Genomic DNA, 18,210 nt, shown 5'->3' with positions numbered 1-18,210 from the left:
ACCACATAGGAATTGCCAAGGCTTATGGCTTGCGCCCTCCAGAGCTGTGGCCCAAGCTGTTCCTGGGACCCTTTGAGCGAAGGCTGGAGCCAGAGCAGCCAGGATGCAGGCAGCAGTGTCCTGAAGCTGAGCAGGACAGCTGCATCCTGGCCTAGCCCTTGAAAGCATTCTTTCCACCTAGACTGCTGGGCCTGTGATAGGAGGGTCTGTCCCAAAGATCTCCGAAGTGCCTTTGAGGCCTTTTTCTCATTGCCTTATCTATTAGCACTCAACTCTTTTAGTCATGCTAATCTCTCTAGAAAGTAACTGTACCACAGCCCACTTGTTTTCCTTCTCTACCACAGGGCTAGGCTGCAGATTTTCCAAACTTCTACCCTTGGCTTCACTTTTAATTATAAGTTCCAACTTCAGGTCATTCCTTTGCTCCTGCATCTAATAGTAGGCTGTTAGAATCAGACATGCCAGTTCCTGAATGTTTTGCTGTTGAAAAAAGTCTTCTGCTAGATACCTAGGTCATTACTCTTAAGTTCAAACTTCCACAGATCCCTCAGGCATGGACACAATACAGCCAAGTTCTTTGCTAAGGCATAACAAGGGTGACCCTTGTTCCAGTTCCCAATAAGTTTCTGATTTCCATCTGAGAACTTGTCAGCCTGGACTTCAGTGTTTATATCTCTGTCAGCATTTTGGTCACAACCATTTAACCAGTCGTTAAGAAGTTTCCAGACTTTCCCTCATCTCCCTGTCTTCTTCTGAGCTCTCCAAACTCTTCCAGCCTCTGCCTGTTACCCAGCTACAAAGCTGCTTCCACTTTTTAAGGTGTCTTTATAGCAGTGCCCCACACCTCAGTACCAATTTTCTGTGTGTGTTCATTTTCGTATTGCTATAAAGAAATACTTGAGGCTGGGTAACTTATAAGAAAAGAGATTTAATTGGCTCACAGTTCTGCAGGCTATACAGGAAGCATGGCACTGGCATCTGCCTGGCTTCTGGGGACGTCTCAGAGTGCTTTTACTCATGGCAGAAGGTGAAGCAGGAGCAGGCACGTTACATGAGAGCAGGAGTGAGAGAAGGAAGAGTTCCCAGACTCTTAACCAGATCTTGCATGAACCTACTGAGCAAGAACTCACTTATTACCAAGGGGATGATGCTAAACCATTCATGAAGGATTCACCCCCATGATCCAATGACCCCCACTAGGCCCCACCTCTAACATTTGGAATCACATTTCAACATGAGATTTGGAAGGGATAAACATCTTTACCGTATCACAGACATACATACATGTACATGCAATATAAACACATACAGACACACATATACATATGATATATGCACAGATACAAAATTTCTAGTACAGAATTTGATAAGACTGTAGTATGTGCTGTGTGTTAACTGAGATTGTCAGTTAAATCTACCTTCATCCAACATTCCAGTAAATTCCCCCCACTTTATTTCCTAAATTGGGACATAATTTTATTAGTCCCTGCAATTGGGATGCTACATTTTCTTGTAAAACATTAAGATCTTAATGTAAATGATATTTTATTTTATAGTATGTTCTTTTCAAATATAAAGACAGTACTTCTGAGCTATTATCTAGTCATAGAATAAATACAGACTTTTATTACTCCAAACAGTGATGGAGTCAGACCCCAAAAGCATACAATTCTGAGGCTACTTTTGATGTGTTTTGGTTGTATTTTCTCTTTGTGAAGCTAACTGGGCCGTAAAAAGATCAATTCCATGCGTGACCTTGGCCTGATTGCCACTACTCTACAATTAACTGAGCCAATTAGGCAGAAGATTTCTCATTATATGTTTTATAAGTTATTCCTAATAATTTGGTATCATTTATATTTTTTAAAACTAGGACCAGTAATTTCTTTGCCATTTCCACCAGCTTAGCTGTATCTCATACTTTACTTTCTCCCTTCTTACAGTAGAAGCCTCTTCTTGGATCTGTATTAGACAAACATTGCAGCCCTGAATTCCATGCCCTCTGGCCTCTTCGAAGGCTTACCTGTGGTATTACCCTTCGTCTCCTGTATCATCAGTGTTGTCTTCTCCACTTGATCATTGTCATTAAGTCACTTGTCTTAATGTCTGTCACCTACTTTTAAAAAACAAAATGCAAATAAAACCCATTTAAACTCATCTTTACTGATTTATTTCTGCCCACTGGATCACACTCTTGGAAAAAGTTATCTATACTTACTGTCGCCACTTGCTCATTCCCACTCTCTGTTCAGCTCTTTTCTAATCAGACTTTCTTCCACACCAGTGCACTGGAATATTCCTTACAAGGTCATCAGCCTCTGTCTAGTGAAAGAAAGTGTTCCATTCTCTGGTCTGTTACTCAGCCTTTTAACATCATTTGCCATAGTCAGCCACATCATCTTTTTAAAACCTCTTTTCATCTCTGGGCTTCTGTAGTAGTACCTGAACATGTTTTGTTTTGTTCCGTTCCCCCCCCTCCCCTGCCTTCCTTGCCTCCCTCACTGGCTGTTTCTTCTTGGGTGCCTTGCACTCCTCTTGCCCTATTTGAACATCAGTGTTGGGTGCTCCAACGCTGTCGCCTCAGCCTAGCTCCCTTCTTATCTGCTTTAACTTTCTGAGAGCTCTCATTGGGCTTGTGGCTCCAGAATCAATATAATTGATGACTCTGGCTCAGACTTCTCCTTGAGTTCTGAATATGGAGAACCAGCTGTCTACTAGACACATCCACTTGTTTTGTTTAAATCTGTGAAACGGAACCATTAACTCCTCCCTGCCCTTTCCTCCTAATTCTTCAGTTCTCAAAATCGCCTGTCTTGGAATATGACTACCATCCACCCACTTAAGTGCTTGGAGACCCCGCCCCCTCGCCAAAAAAAAAAAAAAAAAAAGAAAACCTTCTTTCCCTTTCATCCTATATCCAATCCTTAAGTACGTTGTCTGATCTCCTTCCAAAATACCTGGCAAATCCACTTATCCCCTTGTGCCTCCACTTCTAAAACCAAAATTCAGACACCATCATCTATACTTTATAAGCAGCAGCCTCCCAACTGGCCTTTTTCCTTCACTCTTGCTCTTTTCAATTTCCTTCAGATAGCAATTTATGTGATTTTTCTAAAATCCAGAGTAGTTACCACTACTCTGCTTTAATGGTTTTCACTGCACTTTAAGGCGAGAATGCCATTCTCCTCTCCCTAGCCCCCATGTTCTTACCTTTGGTCACTTTTTCCATTTTGACCCTCTCTTCTTTCCTCCTGGGTCACTGGGTTTTAGCTACAGTGGCTTTGCTTCTGGCTAGTAAATCTTCTAATCTTGTTTTGATCTCTGGGCCTTTGTATTTGCTTTTGCACTACTGGGAATGTTCTGCTGGAAAGTCTTCTCACCCTTGACCCCTGGAGGTTCAGACTGAAGCCAAATCTTAGCTCCTTAGAAAGACTAAAGTAGTCCAGTAAGAGAGTTCTAGTGGCCCTTTTTTATTGTCTTCATTGTACTTGTCTGTAGTTATTTTAATTGTCTACTGTCTACCTCCAGGATAGTATAAACTTATTGAATGTTCTTGTTCACACTGATTCCTCAGCATGTAGAACAATCCCTAGAAGTAGTAAACATTCAGTAAATATCTATTGGGAAACAGACTGTTGTTACAAAACTGTTCGTTTTATTATATTTATATTGTGTAAGTTTATTATTAATAGAAATTAATTGTCCCCCAAATTGAATTAATTCATTACTTTAGTGTTCAGTTTATAATTTGTGTTCCACTTAAGAGTTGGCCTGTTTCTGATTTATGAACTGTGTGTACCTTCTCTTTTGGTTCTTCAAAACAACCTTGTAAGTTTGACCAGCTGATATTAGTGCCCTCCCTTGACCCCCAAAGAGTTAAGTGACTTGCACAAGATTTCAGTAGGTGAACTGGAACCTAGGTCTTCTACTTCCTGTACTAGAGAGTTTTATTGGTGTGGTGTCCTAGGTGTGTGCTTTTGTGTGTGTTGGTAGTTTAGAGGAATTATAATAGCATTTAAGACCTTTACTTCCCATACTGTCTTCAAGATATGTTTTAAAGCTATCTTAAGCTCTGTGACTGTTCTTTTCGGTGGTAACAAAATATTGGTCCCTGTTATAACCAATATAAGTTAAGATTTGGCCGATTATTTTTTAGTGGTGATAATTGTTAGGTGTTATAGGTATGTCATATGTATTCAGTAAATGGTAGTCTTTATACACTGTGAGTTAGGCTGATACAACCACTATCTCCATTTTTTTTCTTTTTGCTAATAAGAGCATTAAAACACAAGACAAGACAAACCTACCCACAGACTAATCTCATCCTTATTACTGCAGTCCTTTGCTGCCTTGCTTTCCATTGACTCTGTCTGAAAGATTAGAGCTCTTTGGAAGTTTTCAACTGATAAGTCTTTTTTTTTTTTCAACAGAGAAATCTAAAATACTTTTGGTACTGCCCAGTATGGACCCTGTTATAGTTGCTAGTGAGATAGTTTTCTGAAATCTTTGAATCTTGTTGAATCCTTCAATGAAGTAGATAATTACTTTAAAGCTGTATGTTCATTTCTCATTATTTATTCTAATAATGTATTTATATTCCCTCTTCTACTCTTTGCCTGCCTGAGGAGTGAGATTAATAGTTAAAGCACTTAAAGCTGAGAGTCTTACAGTAATCTGCTGTTTTCCTGTCTTCCTCCTTTGATGTTCTCTTGGAATAGGCTCTTGCCAAAAAACACAAATTGAAGTTAGATTTAATATGAGAAATCAAAAATGATATTATCCTGTTTATCTCTGCCTTCTTCTCTAGCATTCTTTTTCTTTCTTTCTTTTTCGGAAGCAGAGTCTTGCTCTATTCCCCAGGCTGGAGTGCAGTGGCGTGATCTTGGCTCACTGCAACCTTGGCCTCCTGCGTGCAAGTGATTCTCGTGCCTCAGCCTCCTGAGCAGCTGGAATTATAGGCACCCACCACCATACCTGGTTAATTTTTGTGTTTTTAGTAGAGATGGGATTTCACCATGTTGGGCAGGCTGGTCTCGAACTCCTGACCTCAGGTGATCTGCCCACCTCGGCCTCCCAAAGTGTTGGGATTATAGGCATGAGCCACTGTGCCTGGCTTCTCTAGCATTCTTACACAGACTAAGGAAAAATATCATTTGTCACTGCTGTCTGTGCTGTTACACTCCCACAATAATGTACATATGTACACACTTTGCATTGCATTAACTAATCGGGATATATCTGGGTTTGACAGGATCAACAAGATTAAAGACTTACTCAGTAGGGTGAAGGAATGGCAAAATGGATGTTCATCCCACTAGCTCTGTCTTAACCTCCTCATATCTTTCTAATTCCATAGTCCAAACAATAAATGTTACATCCTACAGTATATGTCCTACAGTATACCTTTTACCTTAAGTGACAATAGGTACATTCAACAGCACCACCTATCACTTCTAAGAAAGATCATCCTAAGTATCCTGTTATGTGGCTTTGTGAGTCTTTTATCAATGTAACAGAGACATTTTAGAGAAGCCTTTAGAGCTTGTGATAGATTAACTTTTCACTGTTATTCAGCAAATGAGAGTAAAAAATCAGACTTCCACAGTTGTCTAGGGTGCAATAACTAAACCAAATCTATGTCTATATCTATATAACTAAACCAAATATACATACATATATATACATGTGTGTATATGTGTGTGTGTGTGTGTGTGTATGTATATTTATGTATAAACTTGCCAGTTTTGTGAGGGCAATATCCTAAGGTCAGGGAAATGTTTAACTCCAATATGAAAACCATTGAACTGTCATAACAGTTCTGATTGCTAACATATACAAGATGGTATAAGATAGTATGATCAGAAATAAACAGTGTTGGCCGGGCATGGTGGCTCACATCTGTAATCCCAGCACTTTGGGAGGCTGAGGCAGGTGCATCACCTTAGGTCAGGAGTTTGAGACCAGCCTGGCCAACATGGGGAAACCCTGTCACTACTAAAAATACAAAAATTAACCAGGCGTGGTGGCATGCACCTATAGTCCCAGCTACTCGAGAAGCTGAGGTGGGAGAATTGCTTGAACCTGGGAGGCAGAGGTTGCAGTGAGCCGAGATTGTGCCATGGCACACCAGCCTGGGTGACAGAGCAAGACTCTGTCCCAAAAAAACCAACAAACAAAATAACAAACAAAAATAAGCACTTGGGAAAGTGAAATTCTTAGTCCAGTCCTGACTTATCTACTTGAAGTGTTCTTTTAAAGACCTGCACGTGTTTTTCAGTGATTTAAATTCTGTACACTTAAAGCATGAAAGTAAACATTTTGGTAGGGTCTTAGGAATTGCAATCTAGAGTGATGAGTTAAGGTATTTTGAATAAAAATATATATTTTCATCTGTAAGAAGTAAAACCTTCACTGAAATTTGTTTCTTTTTATTAGGTTTAAGTGGAAACCCTGCAGATTTAGAAAGAAGAGAAGCAGTGTTTGGAAAGAATTTTATACCTCCTAAAAAGCCAAAAACCTTTCTTCAATTAGTATGGGAAGCATTACAAGATGTCACTTTAATTATATTAGAAATTGCAGCCATAGTATCATTGGGCCTTTCTTTTTATCAGCCTCCAGAAGGGGATAATGCACGTAAGTAAATGGGGGGAAAAAAAGACATGTCTGATGCTAGCTCAGCTAATTCATTTAGTTAATGCATAATAATAGCTGGCCAGCATTTATTGATGTTTGCTATGTGCTAGGCACTGTTCTAAGTACTTTAAGTATATTGTCTCAGATAATTTTCACAGTAACCCTATGAATTAGATTGTGTTACCTCCCTTTTACAGTGAGGCACAGAGGTGAAATAACCTATCCATATATGCTCACTGTGTGTCTGGCACAGACCTATGCCACGTATATGACGTGGTCCTTGCTATCACAGTTTTTAAATTTTTTAGAACACTATACTATGAAACAATTTTAGTTTTTAATTTTTGGTTTCTTTTGGAAAATGTCATCATGAAAGCAAAATTCTATTCTCTTCCCAAATGCATTACTAGTCAAGTTCTTCAAGTATTTTGCTATATACACTATTTGGATAATTTCCTTGCTATTATAGAAAATTTCCTTGCCATTATACTATAGGTTGAACATCACTAGTGTGAAAATCCGAGCTGCTTTGAAATTCAAAATTTTTGAGTGCCGACATGATGCCACAAGTGGAAAAATTCCACACATAAGTACTTACCACAAATTTTGTCTCATATACAAGATTATTTTAAAATATTGTATAAAATTATTTTAGGCTATGTGTATAGGGTGTGTATGAAACACAAATTCTTGTTTAGACTTGGGTCCCATCCCCAAGATATCTGATTATATATATACAGATATTCCCAAATCTGAAAAAATTAAAACATTTTTGGTCCCAAGCATTTCAGAAAAGGGATACTCAACCTGTGCAGAGGATCCTAACCAGCAGAGAAATCCATTATAGCGTGGTAGATTTGCTTTAACGTGTACCTACAAATGTTTTTTCCTCCTATCTTTCTGTTCCTTTCTCTTTTAAATCTTTTTCTGCCTTTTAAAAAATTTATTTAAAATTAATAGTTCTGCTGGTTAACTGGTAGGAAATCTAGCATGCATTTTGGTTACTATATTTAAGTAGCTATAATATAAAATAAATCAACAGTATTTTATGTATCAAAAGGCTGATTCACCAAAATATTTTTGTTTGTGAAAGCTTCATTCCTATACCCTTTCGAGTTGTGAAGAGATACTTGCTAACTCTAAAAGTTCGGTAGGGTAATTATGTTAATCTGTTTGCATTGCTGTATAAGAACACCTGAGACTGACTAACTTATAAGAAAAGGTTCTGCAGGCTGTACAGGAAACGTGGTGCCAGCATCTGCTTCTGGTGAGGGCCTCAGAGAGCTTACAGTCATGGCAGAAGGCGAAGCAGGAGCAGGCAGAACACATGGAGAGAGAGGGAGCAAGAGGTGGCCTGGAGGGGCCAGGCTTTTTAAAGACCAGTTCTTGATGTCCTCCCCACCATGGGGAGGGCACCAAGCCATTCTTGAGGGATCCACCCCCATGATCCAAACAGCTCCCCCTAAGTTCTGCTATCAACACTAGGGATCATTTCAGCATGAGATTTGGAGGGGACAAACATCCAGACTCTATCAATGATTGTGTAATTATTTAAAAGATGTACCTAGGCTCATGTAAGACTGTATTCTTTCTCTTTAAAGAAATTTGGACACAGCATAAACCAGTTTATTTGAGATTAGTATAGATCAAAGTTTCTTAGCAGCAGCACGACTGACATTTTGAGCAACAAAATTCTTTGCCGCCATATTCATCCTGCACCCCACCCCAAGTGAGGCAACCAAAAATGTCTCCAGATTTTGCTATGTGTCCCATGGGGAGCAAAGTTGCCTCTGGTTGAAAATCCCTATAGATAAGAAGGGATTTAGACAATATTGTTGTCAGTATTGAGCTAAATTATTTTTAAACTTTTATTTATTTTTACTAAATAAGTAGTACCTATTTTACTGTTTAAAATAATAATGGGGTGGGCGAAGACAGTCCAAATAAAATAATACTCACTGGAAATCCCACTTCTTTTTTTTTTTTTTTGTGATGGAGTCTCGCTCTGTCACCCAGGCTGGAGTGCAGTGGCCTGATCTTGGCTCACTGCCAGCTCTGCCTCCCAGGTTCCTGCCATTCTCCTGCCTCAGCCTCCTGAGTAGCTGGGACTACAGGCGCCCACCACCAAGCCCAGCTAATTTTTTGTATTTTTAGCAGAGATGGGGTTTCACCGTGTTAGCCAGGATGGTCTTGAACTCCTGACCTTGTGATCCACCTGCCTCAGCCTCCCAAAGTAGAAATCCCACTTCTTAGAGATTCTTGCTATACCCAAATCCTTTAAGGTTTTAAATATGTGTCCATGTGTCTATGAGCACTCATATATGTAAATGTATGATGGTGCATAGATATATGTGTGTATCTGAAAAGGGGGGTCATATCATCTTAAGCAACATACAGCTGATTTTTTTAAGTTTTCCACCTATCTAGCTGTCACTATCGAATATTGGGTGTTGGTTTTCTAGAACTGAGTTAGCAGATTAATAAAAGCTTTTTACTTTGAACAATTTAGTTTTCTTAGAAAACAAAAGAAAAATACTTTCAAGAAGTGGAGTTTATTACCAGCAAGGTCCAGGACAAATCTTTTTGGAATTCAAACTGCTTCCTTTGTAAGATGTAGTGACAGGTCCTTTCCTGAATTTGTTAAAGTAGATACAGGGTATTAAAATCCAACTGAAAAGATCATCTAGAGCTGTCGGTGTTGTAAGGCCCTTTTAAAAGAGTCAGAGTTCACTAGAAGTTCTTAATGAAACATATAAAGATTTTTTGTTCCATGGTGAAAAGTTATTTAGTATTTGCATTTTTAATTTTTTATTTTATATATATAAAATAAAATATGTATATTGAGGCATATATATATAAAATATAGAGAGAGAGACAGTATATATATTAAGACAGAGGCTCGCTCTGTCGCCTGGACTGGAGTGCGGTGGCACTATCTTGGCTCACTGCAACCTCCACCTCCAAGGCTCAAGCGATTCTGCTGCCTCAGCCTCCTGAGTAGCTGGGACAATAGGCATGCGCCACCATGCCTGGCTAATTTTTGTGTTTTTAGTAGACACGGGGTTTCACCATGTTGGCCAGGCTGATCTCAAACCCCTGACCTCAGGTGATCTGCCTGCTTCGGCCTCCCAAAGTGCTCACATTACAGGCGTGAGCCAGCGCGCCCAGCCTTGCATTTTTAAAAATCGTTTATTAGTACAGTATGTGTATCTTTTTGTCATTATACATGTCAACACTGAGGTGTAGTAACTTGCTTAAAAGGAATCTATTTGTAAATCTACAGTCATAGAAATCTAAGTGATCAAAATGTCTTACTAATATTATTTAATGTGAAAATATATACTATAGCCCAAACCATAAATAAATCTATAGTTACTGGTATCTGCACTTAACAGGGGTTCTCAAACTTTTTGGTCTCAAGACCTCTTCAAACTTTTGAAGTATTGAGGACTCCAAAGAGCTTTTGATTATATGAATTATTCCTGTAAATATTTAGTATATTCTAAATTGAAATGGAAAAATTTTTGAATATTTATCAATGTCTTCTCACCACAAAAAAAGGTAACTATATGAGGTGATGGATATGTTAACTGATTGTGGTAATCTTTTCACAATATATACCCCTATCAAAATACTTTGTCATATACCCTAAATATATTCAGTTTTGTCAATCACACTGCAGTAAAGCTGGACAAAATATTTATCAATGCATTTTTAAATAATAATCTATTGTATATTCACATAGATAACATTTTGATGAACAGTGTTCCCCAATAATGAATTTTAAATGAAATAATGTAAAGAGTGGTGTCATATATCTCTTTAATGCCCAGCTTAATTAAAGATAGCTCGGTTCTCCTGTTTCTGTATTTATTATGTCACATTATCACATGCAATGTAATCTTTAGAAAATTGTATTATACATTAATGAAATATGAGGCCAATAATTATGTCTTCAAATTATGAAAATAGGAATCCCCCTCAGTTTTCACGACAGCACTTTGAGAACTATTTCTCTATACTATTAATGTACAAACTTGATACATCACCCAAGGAATAGCTCAATTAGGAGGTTTTAACATGGAATATTTGCCTTGTGGTAGAGAATATTGACTGAATTTAGATTTTGCATGTCTCTCAGTTGAATATATTTACAACAGAACATCTTTGATAATACAGATTTTTATTATTATATTTGAGCTTGGACTTTACTGAAAACATTGTTAAAATTCTTTATGTATTTATACATATATATAACTAAGCTATTGTCATTTTGTAACTTTGATCCTTTTTCCCCTATAACTCCTCTAAAAATTTGTAATCATTGTCAGTAGGAAAGGATTTATATTTTGTACCATCTATTTCAAGATTGTTTTGGTCTTATCCATATGATATAGAGAACTATATGTGAAATGAAATATGTCTTTAATTTGTTTCCATTTCTCTTTTGAAATATTCAGTAGTTTAGTGATGGATATCCATGTCACATTTAGAACTGAAAATTGTATAATTGTCTGTAATTCTTTCCCCTCCTTAACCTCTGTTGCATTGGACTTTAAACTTTTTTGGTTATTTACTCTATCAGGAAAAAAATGAGCACATACCTCCAAATGATGCATTTATTAATTATATTTATAACTATATATAAATTATATATTTTCAGCATTTGGAAAAAATAGAAATTGAAAGTAAAAGATAAAGCTGGGCACAGTGGCTCATACCTGTAATCTCAGCACTTTGGGAGGCTGAGGCGGGAGCATTGCTTGAGGCCAGGAGTTCAAGGCCAACCTGGGCAATGTGGCGAGATTCCATCTCTACCGGAAATTTTTTAAATGAGCTGGGCATGGTGGCATGCGCCTTGTGGTCTAAGCTACTTGGGAGGCTGAGGTAGGAGGATTGCTTGAGCCCAGGCGGTTGAGGCTGCAGTGAGCCACATTGACACCACTGTACTCCAGCCTAAGCAACAAAGTGAGACTTTGTCTCCAAGAAAAAAAAAAAATTAAAATTTAACGTTTGCTTTTTTCTTATAGCCATAAAACATTATTGTTAACCTGATTTAGGTCTAAGTTTGATTAATTTCAGAAGTTGGCTTTAATGTCTCATAGCTAAAAAGAAACACAACATGATATAAATCCAAGTGGGAAAAGTGTAGTTACTAAATCGTACCCATTTTCATGATACCTACCCACCAGTTATGCAAAGGTATTTGTTAAAATATGACTGGTAAATTCCATTGTCTGATGTCAATATGTTGTTTTTGTATGCTATTATAAAGTATTGCATTTTTTGTGTAATAAATGACATCAAAACCCAGTAAAATGCTTCACTTGGATAATATGTTAGCTGTTTCCAAGTTGGTGAAAGTGGTCAGCATATGGTGTTCTATCATGTGATCCTGAGTCCAGAGTTGCTCTAATTCGGAGTTAATCTCCTGTCTTCTGGCTAGAGGGAAGAATGGAGCGGGGAGAGTCATTCTTACAGCCTTGACTGTTAAACCGAATGTAAATCTTAAAATCACTTAACTGGTTATTATACATAATGACACATGGTGATTTCTTGAGCTTGAAAATAATTAAAATAGAAATTCTGGTATTTGGGTTGGAGGGGGTTCTGTTGGATTATCCTGCTTGTACCTCACGTCGACAATTGAATCCTGCTTGTGGTTCTCAGGATATTTTTTGTAACTGTTCACATCAAGTCTTCCATTTCATCCCCAATTGATCTTACTTCATTCCCTGTCTTCCCTCCCAGATTGCTTTTTAGTCAGCGCCCTCACACCTCAGATGTTTTCTTCAATCTGTGCTCACCATGCTAGAACATGCTTGAATCATTTCTAGTGTCATTTATTTACTCATTATTTTCTTCTGAATAATCCTCCTGCTTTGGCTGTTTTAAGAGAACCAGTGGCTTTCAGACATTTCAATTCAATTCACAAAGAAATAACTTCACATAGCAACCCAGAAGCCTGTATTCCTTCATGTGAATTTATAAGTAATCAGCGTTTCAGGAAATAACACTTATCCTTACTACATGTATATCCTTTCTATTTTGATTTGTTTCATTTTTCAGAATGCTGGTCATGAGCCACTGAATTGATTTTGGACTCACAACTAGATTACAGCCTGAAGTCAAAAAGCACTGTTCTGTTATTCTTCACCATTATTGATTATAGAGTTTTGGCTCATTCTCTACCTCCCCCCGCCACCTCCCCAATCCTTTTCTGATCTCTTTTCTGCCGTTTGTACTGACTTTAATCTCTCCCTGGATTTTTTTTTTTTTTCTTTCTTAGATTTATATGGCTGGTTCTCTACGAGCATTTAGTTTGTAGTTCACATGTCATGGATACCTCAAAGGGGTCTTCTCTGTTCACTGAACCTCAGTTATCCCTCTTTCTTATTTAATAGCACATCACTATGTTTTTCTTCATGGCACTTGTCGATATGTAAAATTATTTGTGTAAATTAATTATTTGTGTATTGTTATCTGAATTCTTCATACACCGTCCCCAGTCTGAGTATGGATTCCATGAGGAGAGAGAGCTTGTGTGTCTTATTCATTACTGTATTTCTAGCTCCTAAAATAGTGTCTGGCACCTAGCATGTGCTCAAATGGGTGGAATAACAAGTAGCACTTTGCTTAACTTTTCATGTTATAAAAGCCAAGCTTTGATCACAGTTCAGTAAAAATGACATAGTAAATAAGCATGATTCTTGGGTTTCACATAATACTAACTTTTCATGTATATCTTGTCTGTCATATGTAATAATTAATATGGCTAGCCCTTGGTTGAGTGTGAAGAAAACCTTAGCCACTGCTGTACTTACTTTACCGGTATCCTCACATTTAATCCTCACAATAACTCTGGAATAGCTGGTGGTATCATAGTTTGATGATAAAGAAACCAAGTCTCAAAAATAAGTAACTTGCCTTAGGACTGATATTTCATCTCCTTCAGTGTCCTTACTCTTAACTAGTACCCTACCTAGACTGCCTCCCTCTCCTGAGATTGAGAATCGCAGAAGCTGGGAACTTGAAAGTGACATAGAGTTCTTACGGAATGTTTTGAATTTAATAGAGTATTTATTGCTATAAGTAAAATTGATAAAGTAAACATAATTAACACAAAAATGTGATTTAGACTTATTATATGTATGTTGTCATCAATTCAGAATCTTTTTGATAAGCATTTTCTTTCTTTCCAAATAGTTTGTGGAGAAGTTTCTGTTGGGGAAGAAGAAGGTGAAGGTGAAACTGGTTGGATTGAAGGAGCTGCAATCCTCTTGTCTGTAGTATGTGTGGTGTTAGTAACAGCTTTCAATGACTGGAGTAAGGAAAAACAGTTTAGAGGTTTGCAGAGCCGAATTGAACAAGAACAGAAGTTCACTGTCATCAGAGGTGGTCAGGTCATTCAAATACCTGTAGCTGACATTACTGTTGGAGATATTGCTCAAGTGAAATATGGTAAGTAAAAAGAGCAATACATCTGACACTAAACATAAAATTACCGTAATCTTGTTTATAGTTTAGTATATCATTGCTTTTTATTTTAGGTGATCTTCTTCCAGCTGACGGCATACTTATTCAAGGCAACGATCTTAAAATTGATGAAAGCTCATTGACTGGTGAATCAGATCATGTTAAAAAGTCTTTAGATAAGGATCCCTTACTTCTATCAGGTAAAAATTTCTTTTATATCTTTGAACACTTTCCTCTTTCCCAACTGTGTACCGTTGTCAGCAAACACCATTTTCCTAAGAGTCAGTAATATAAAGAGGAATCTATTTTATGCTACCTTCTACCATTGTAATCCTTGGAGACTATTTTGGTAAGCTGACAAAACATTAGAAATCTTTGAATGCAGAGGTATATTTTGCAAATAAGGGACTAGAGTCCAAAAACTCAAGAGATTTGAGATTCAGTATTCGTGCTAGTGCAATGATAAAACTGCAATATAGGCTTATTGATATCTGTTGAGTTGGTGTGTTATTCTGTATCATGACTATTTTTAATGCCTATTGAAGTATAAAATTAAAGAATGATTATATGTTTAAAGCAAATTAATGAATTCTCTGTGATGCTCTACGAAGGACAGGTTTTTTTTCTTAAGAACTAGTAAAATCCTTAAAGTTTACCTAATCCAACTCCTTCATCTAACTGCTGAAGAATGTGTTTGAGATATAAACTATTTAGTATTATATGACTAACCAACAGTAGGTCTAGCAGTCACACCTCCATGTAGTCAGAATTGAATTTGCAAATGGTTGAGATTTTTGTTCTAGGATTGGAAAAGGGAAGGATAGGTGAGGATACTGTTTGAAATGGAGGGTGATAGCATGACAGGCTCTTGTAATAACCTCATTGTTATAGCTTGAACTAAGTTGGACTAAGTAAATATTAAATGGAAGGGGTGGTGGGAAAAATTACAAGTTCGCTTGCAAAACACTAAATGAGAGAAAGCTATAATATCACAAATTGACCCCCAAATCATATTAATTCTTTTAACTTTTAGGTTCTAAGGTTCCTGTTCTTAATTTCTCAGTATTCTATATGGAATTTATGAAATTGTCTATCAGAACTGTACTTGTTAGACTGAATTTATTACTAGAGTTTTGGGAAAGCCAAATGTAGCCTTCTGCATGAAGTCTTCTGTCATTATCAGATGTTGATAGAGTGTCAACATTTTATACATTGTCAGATGATTGCTGGTGACACCAGAGTCAAACCTGTGATATCCTCAAAGGTCAATTAAGTTAGAATCACAACTTTGGAGCAAAACCTAAGTTTAACCATAACTTTTTAAGATTTATAAATGCATGCCAAAAGAAGCCTATTGCGAAGAACCCGACACATTTATATTGGCCACAAAGTCTTATTGCAAAAAAATCAGAGTAATTACACTTATAAACACCATTATAAATAGGATAAAAGTTCAAATTCTAATACAGACTTACGTTTCATAAAAAAAAAAAAAAAAATCTTGAGATGTGTATACTTTCAGTATCCTGTGCCACTTAGAACATTCACACCCTGTTTGGATTTTTCTTTGTATTGGTGTGCTTGTAATTTATACCAAATAGCCAGAAAGAACTTGGATATATAAGTATAATGTATTAACTCATTCTACTTACCTTGCTATGCTTCTAAGAAACTGTAGTTAATGTTAACCAAATAAAATCTATAACCTTTCCAAAGGAGAGGGAAGCTATCTAATCATACCTTACCATCACAGATTAACCAGACCACAATGTGTAACAAATTAAGATAGTCTCCTGTTTGCTATGTATACTGCATGGACTTTTATGTACATCTCACTTATTTACATAGTGCTTAGCTCTTCAGGTTGATTTCCTTTAACTGAACTTTGGTCCTTTCTGTTTTAACGGAGATGACTGGTAAGCTTTATGTAGACTCAGGTTCCTGACACACCAAGTATACCAAGAGAACTCTATAAATTTCCCACATTTAAGAAAAGACTGAAATAACTTTGTAGAGTCCCTCATTGCAGTATGGGTGGGAAAGTTTTTCTGCATTTATTTCCCTATTCCAAAAATGTACTAAAAGCATGACATGCATTTATTTTTAAATTTACTCTCATGATGCCATCTCTGACTGCTGTTCTTGGCTTCTTAAGTTTAGATTTTTAAAAGCAGTATTCAGTTAGTGGTGGGGATATGACCAAGACTTAAAACTGTTTACTTTGCCTGAGCACATTCACTGCCAACATCTGATTACCTGTGGTAAGGCAAAATAGACCCTAAAACATTGGAGTCTGGAGAAAACCAGAATTGTTAAAAGAAATAAGTTGTCTGTTATGCATGATACTTACTGTTTCACTATCTTGAATTGTATTTCTTGTTTTCCCTGCACTTTCACTGGCAAAGAAGCTAATAACTAGTGAAATAATCAACATAGATTTTTAAAAGCAAGAAAGCAGAGGCCTAAAAAACAGTTTTGGATGAGTTACTCAGTAATTAATAGCCAAATATAGATTCTTAAATACTTGAGTAAGTACATATATTTTATGAACGTACTTAGCAAATATTCCTTGAGCATCAACTTGGTACATAAGATTATGGTAGATGCTACGTTCACTATGCTCCAGAAGGTTGTAAATGACGAAATAAAATACAAATCAGTGATAACTGTAAATCAGTGATAACACTAAAGAAGACTTTAGTGTTAAAAAAAAAAGTTACTTTAAAGACTCCTTAAAACTAACAAAAAGATTAGAATAGAGGAATTAGAAGCCTTTTAGTGAATCAGGAAAAATATAGAGATGTGGATGTACAAGTTGGAGAACCGTAAGCAAACTTATTAGCATTATAACTAACGAAGAATATACTCTTTATCCTCTGACAGAACTGGACTGAATATTTGCCTTGACATATAATAGTTGTATAACCTTCAGGCTGAGCACGGTGACTTGCACCTGTAATTCCAGCACTTTGAGGACTGAGACAGGAGACAGTTATTGAGACCAGCCTGGGTGACACAGACCCCGTCTCTACAAAAAAAAAAAAGTAGTTGTATAACCTTGGGCAAGTTTCTAGAAAATTAGAATAGTAATGCCTGCCAACATGCAAAATTGTTTTGATGGACATAGTCAGAATTTAGTCCATGTTCTCATCTCTGATTCCTAGTTTTCTGTAATGAAATTTTGTGTTAGAGTAGCGGATGAGTTAAGTTTGTAAGATTGGGTTGGTCTCAAGGTGAGGACTTTGGACTCAATCCAGTAGGCAACGAAGAATCAGAAATTTTTGAGCCATGAGAAGTATATGATGAAATCACATTTTAGGAAGATTAAATCAGATTTCAGGATGAACTGAGAAGACACAGAGACTAAGTAGGGGGCTATTGCAATTATGAAGATGGGCAGAAATGAAAGCTTGTGTTAGGTAGAGGTTGTGAAGTTGGGTGTGGGAAATGTGAAATTGGTTGTCATTGATACATATAAGCAGTGTTTTTCTCAGAGAAATGTCCCTCATACCTTAGGTTACAATTAATAATGAGCATTCATTGAACCCCTACAAATTCTAGGCAGTATGCTAAACACTTTACATTTATAAGTTCATATGAGAAATGTAAATCTCATTATATTTCTATGAATTGTACAGACAGGGAACTGAGTTGTTACAATTTACCTAATATTATATGGTAAGTGAGTAGTAGATTGAGCTTTGAACTTGGATATGACTGATTAGAGTTAAAACCTTAAGCATAAGAAATAAATTTTATGTAATGTCTTACTAAGTTTATTTTACTGATCCAGACATGGTGGCTCACATCTGTAATCCCAACATTTTGGGTGGCCAAGACGGGAGGATTGCTTGAGCCCAGGAGTTTGAGACCAGCCTGAGCAACTTAGTGAGATCCTGTCTCTACAAAAATTTTTTTAAAAAAATTAGCAGAGTGTAGTGGCATGTACCTGTGGTCACAGCTACTCGGGAGGGTTACTTCAGCCCAGGAGATCCAGGCTGTAGTAAGCCATGTTCACACTGTTGCACTCCAGCCTGAGTGACAGACCAAGACCCTGTCTCAAAAAAAAAAAAAATTATATATATATTATTATTTTTTTGT

At 36.9% G+C, this 18,210-nt stretch overlaps 1 protein-coding gene across 1 annotated transcript in view; it reads left to right on the top strand.

The window, feature by feature from the left end:
* Positions 1-18,210, top strand: part of ATP2B1 (ATPase plasma membrane Ca2+ transporting 1) — a 70,012-nt gene that overhangs the window by 19,534 nt on the left and 32,268 nt on the right. Inside the window, 3 exon segments of the mRNA XM_017868367.1 lie at positions 6,436-6,633; positions 13,840-14,094; positions 14,184-14,309. Of these exon segments, the coding sequence (XP_017723856.1) occupies positions 6,436-6,633; positions 13,840-14,094; positions 14,184-14,309 (579 nt within the window).

Source organism: Rhinopithecus bieti, unplaced genomic scaffold (genome assembly GCF_001698545.2).
Source record: "Rhinopithecus bieti isolate Rb0 unplaced genomic scaffold, ASM169854v2 scaffold_2453, whole genome shotgun sequence".
Lineage (NCBI taxonomy): Eukaryota > Metazoa > Chordata > Mammalia > Primates > Cercopithecidae > Rhinopithecus > Rhinopithecus bieti.
Note: the sequence above shows the minus strand (reverse complement) of the source record. Positions and strands in the feature narration are given on the sequence as shown.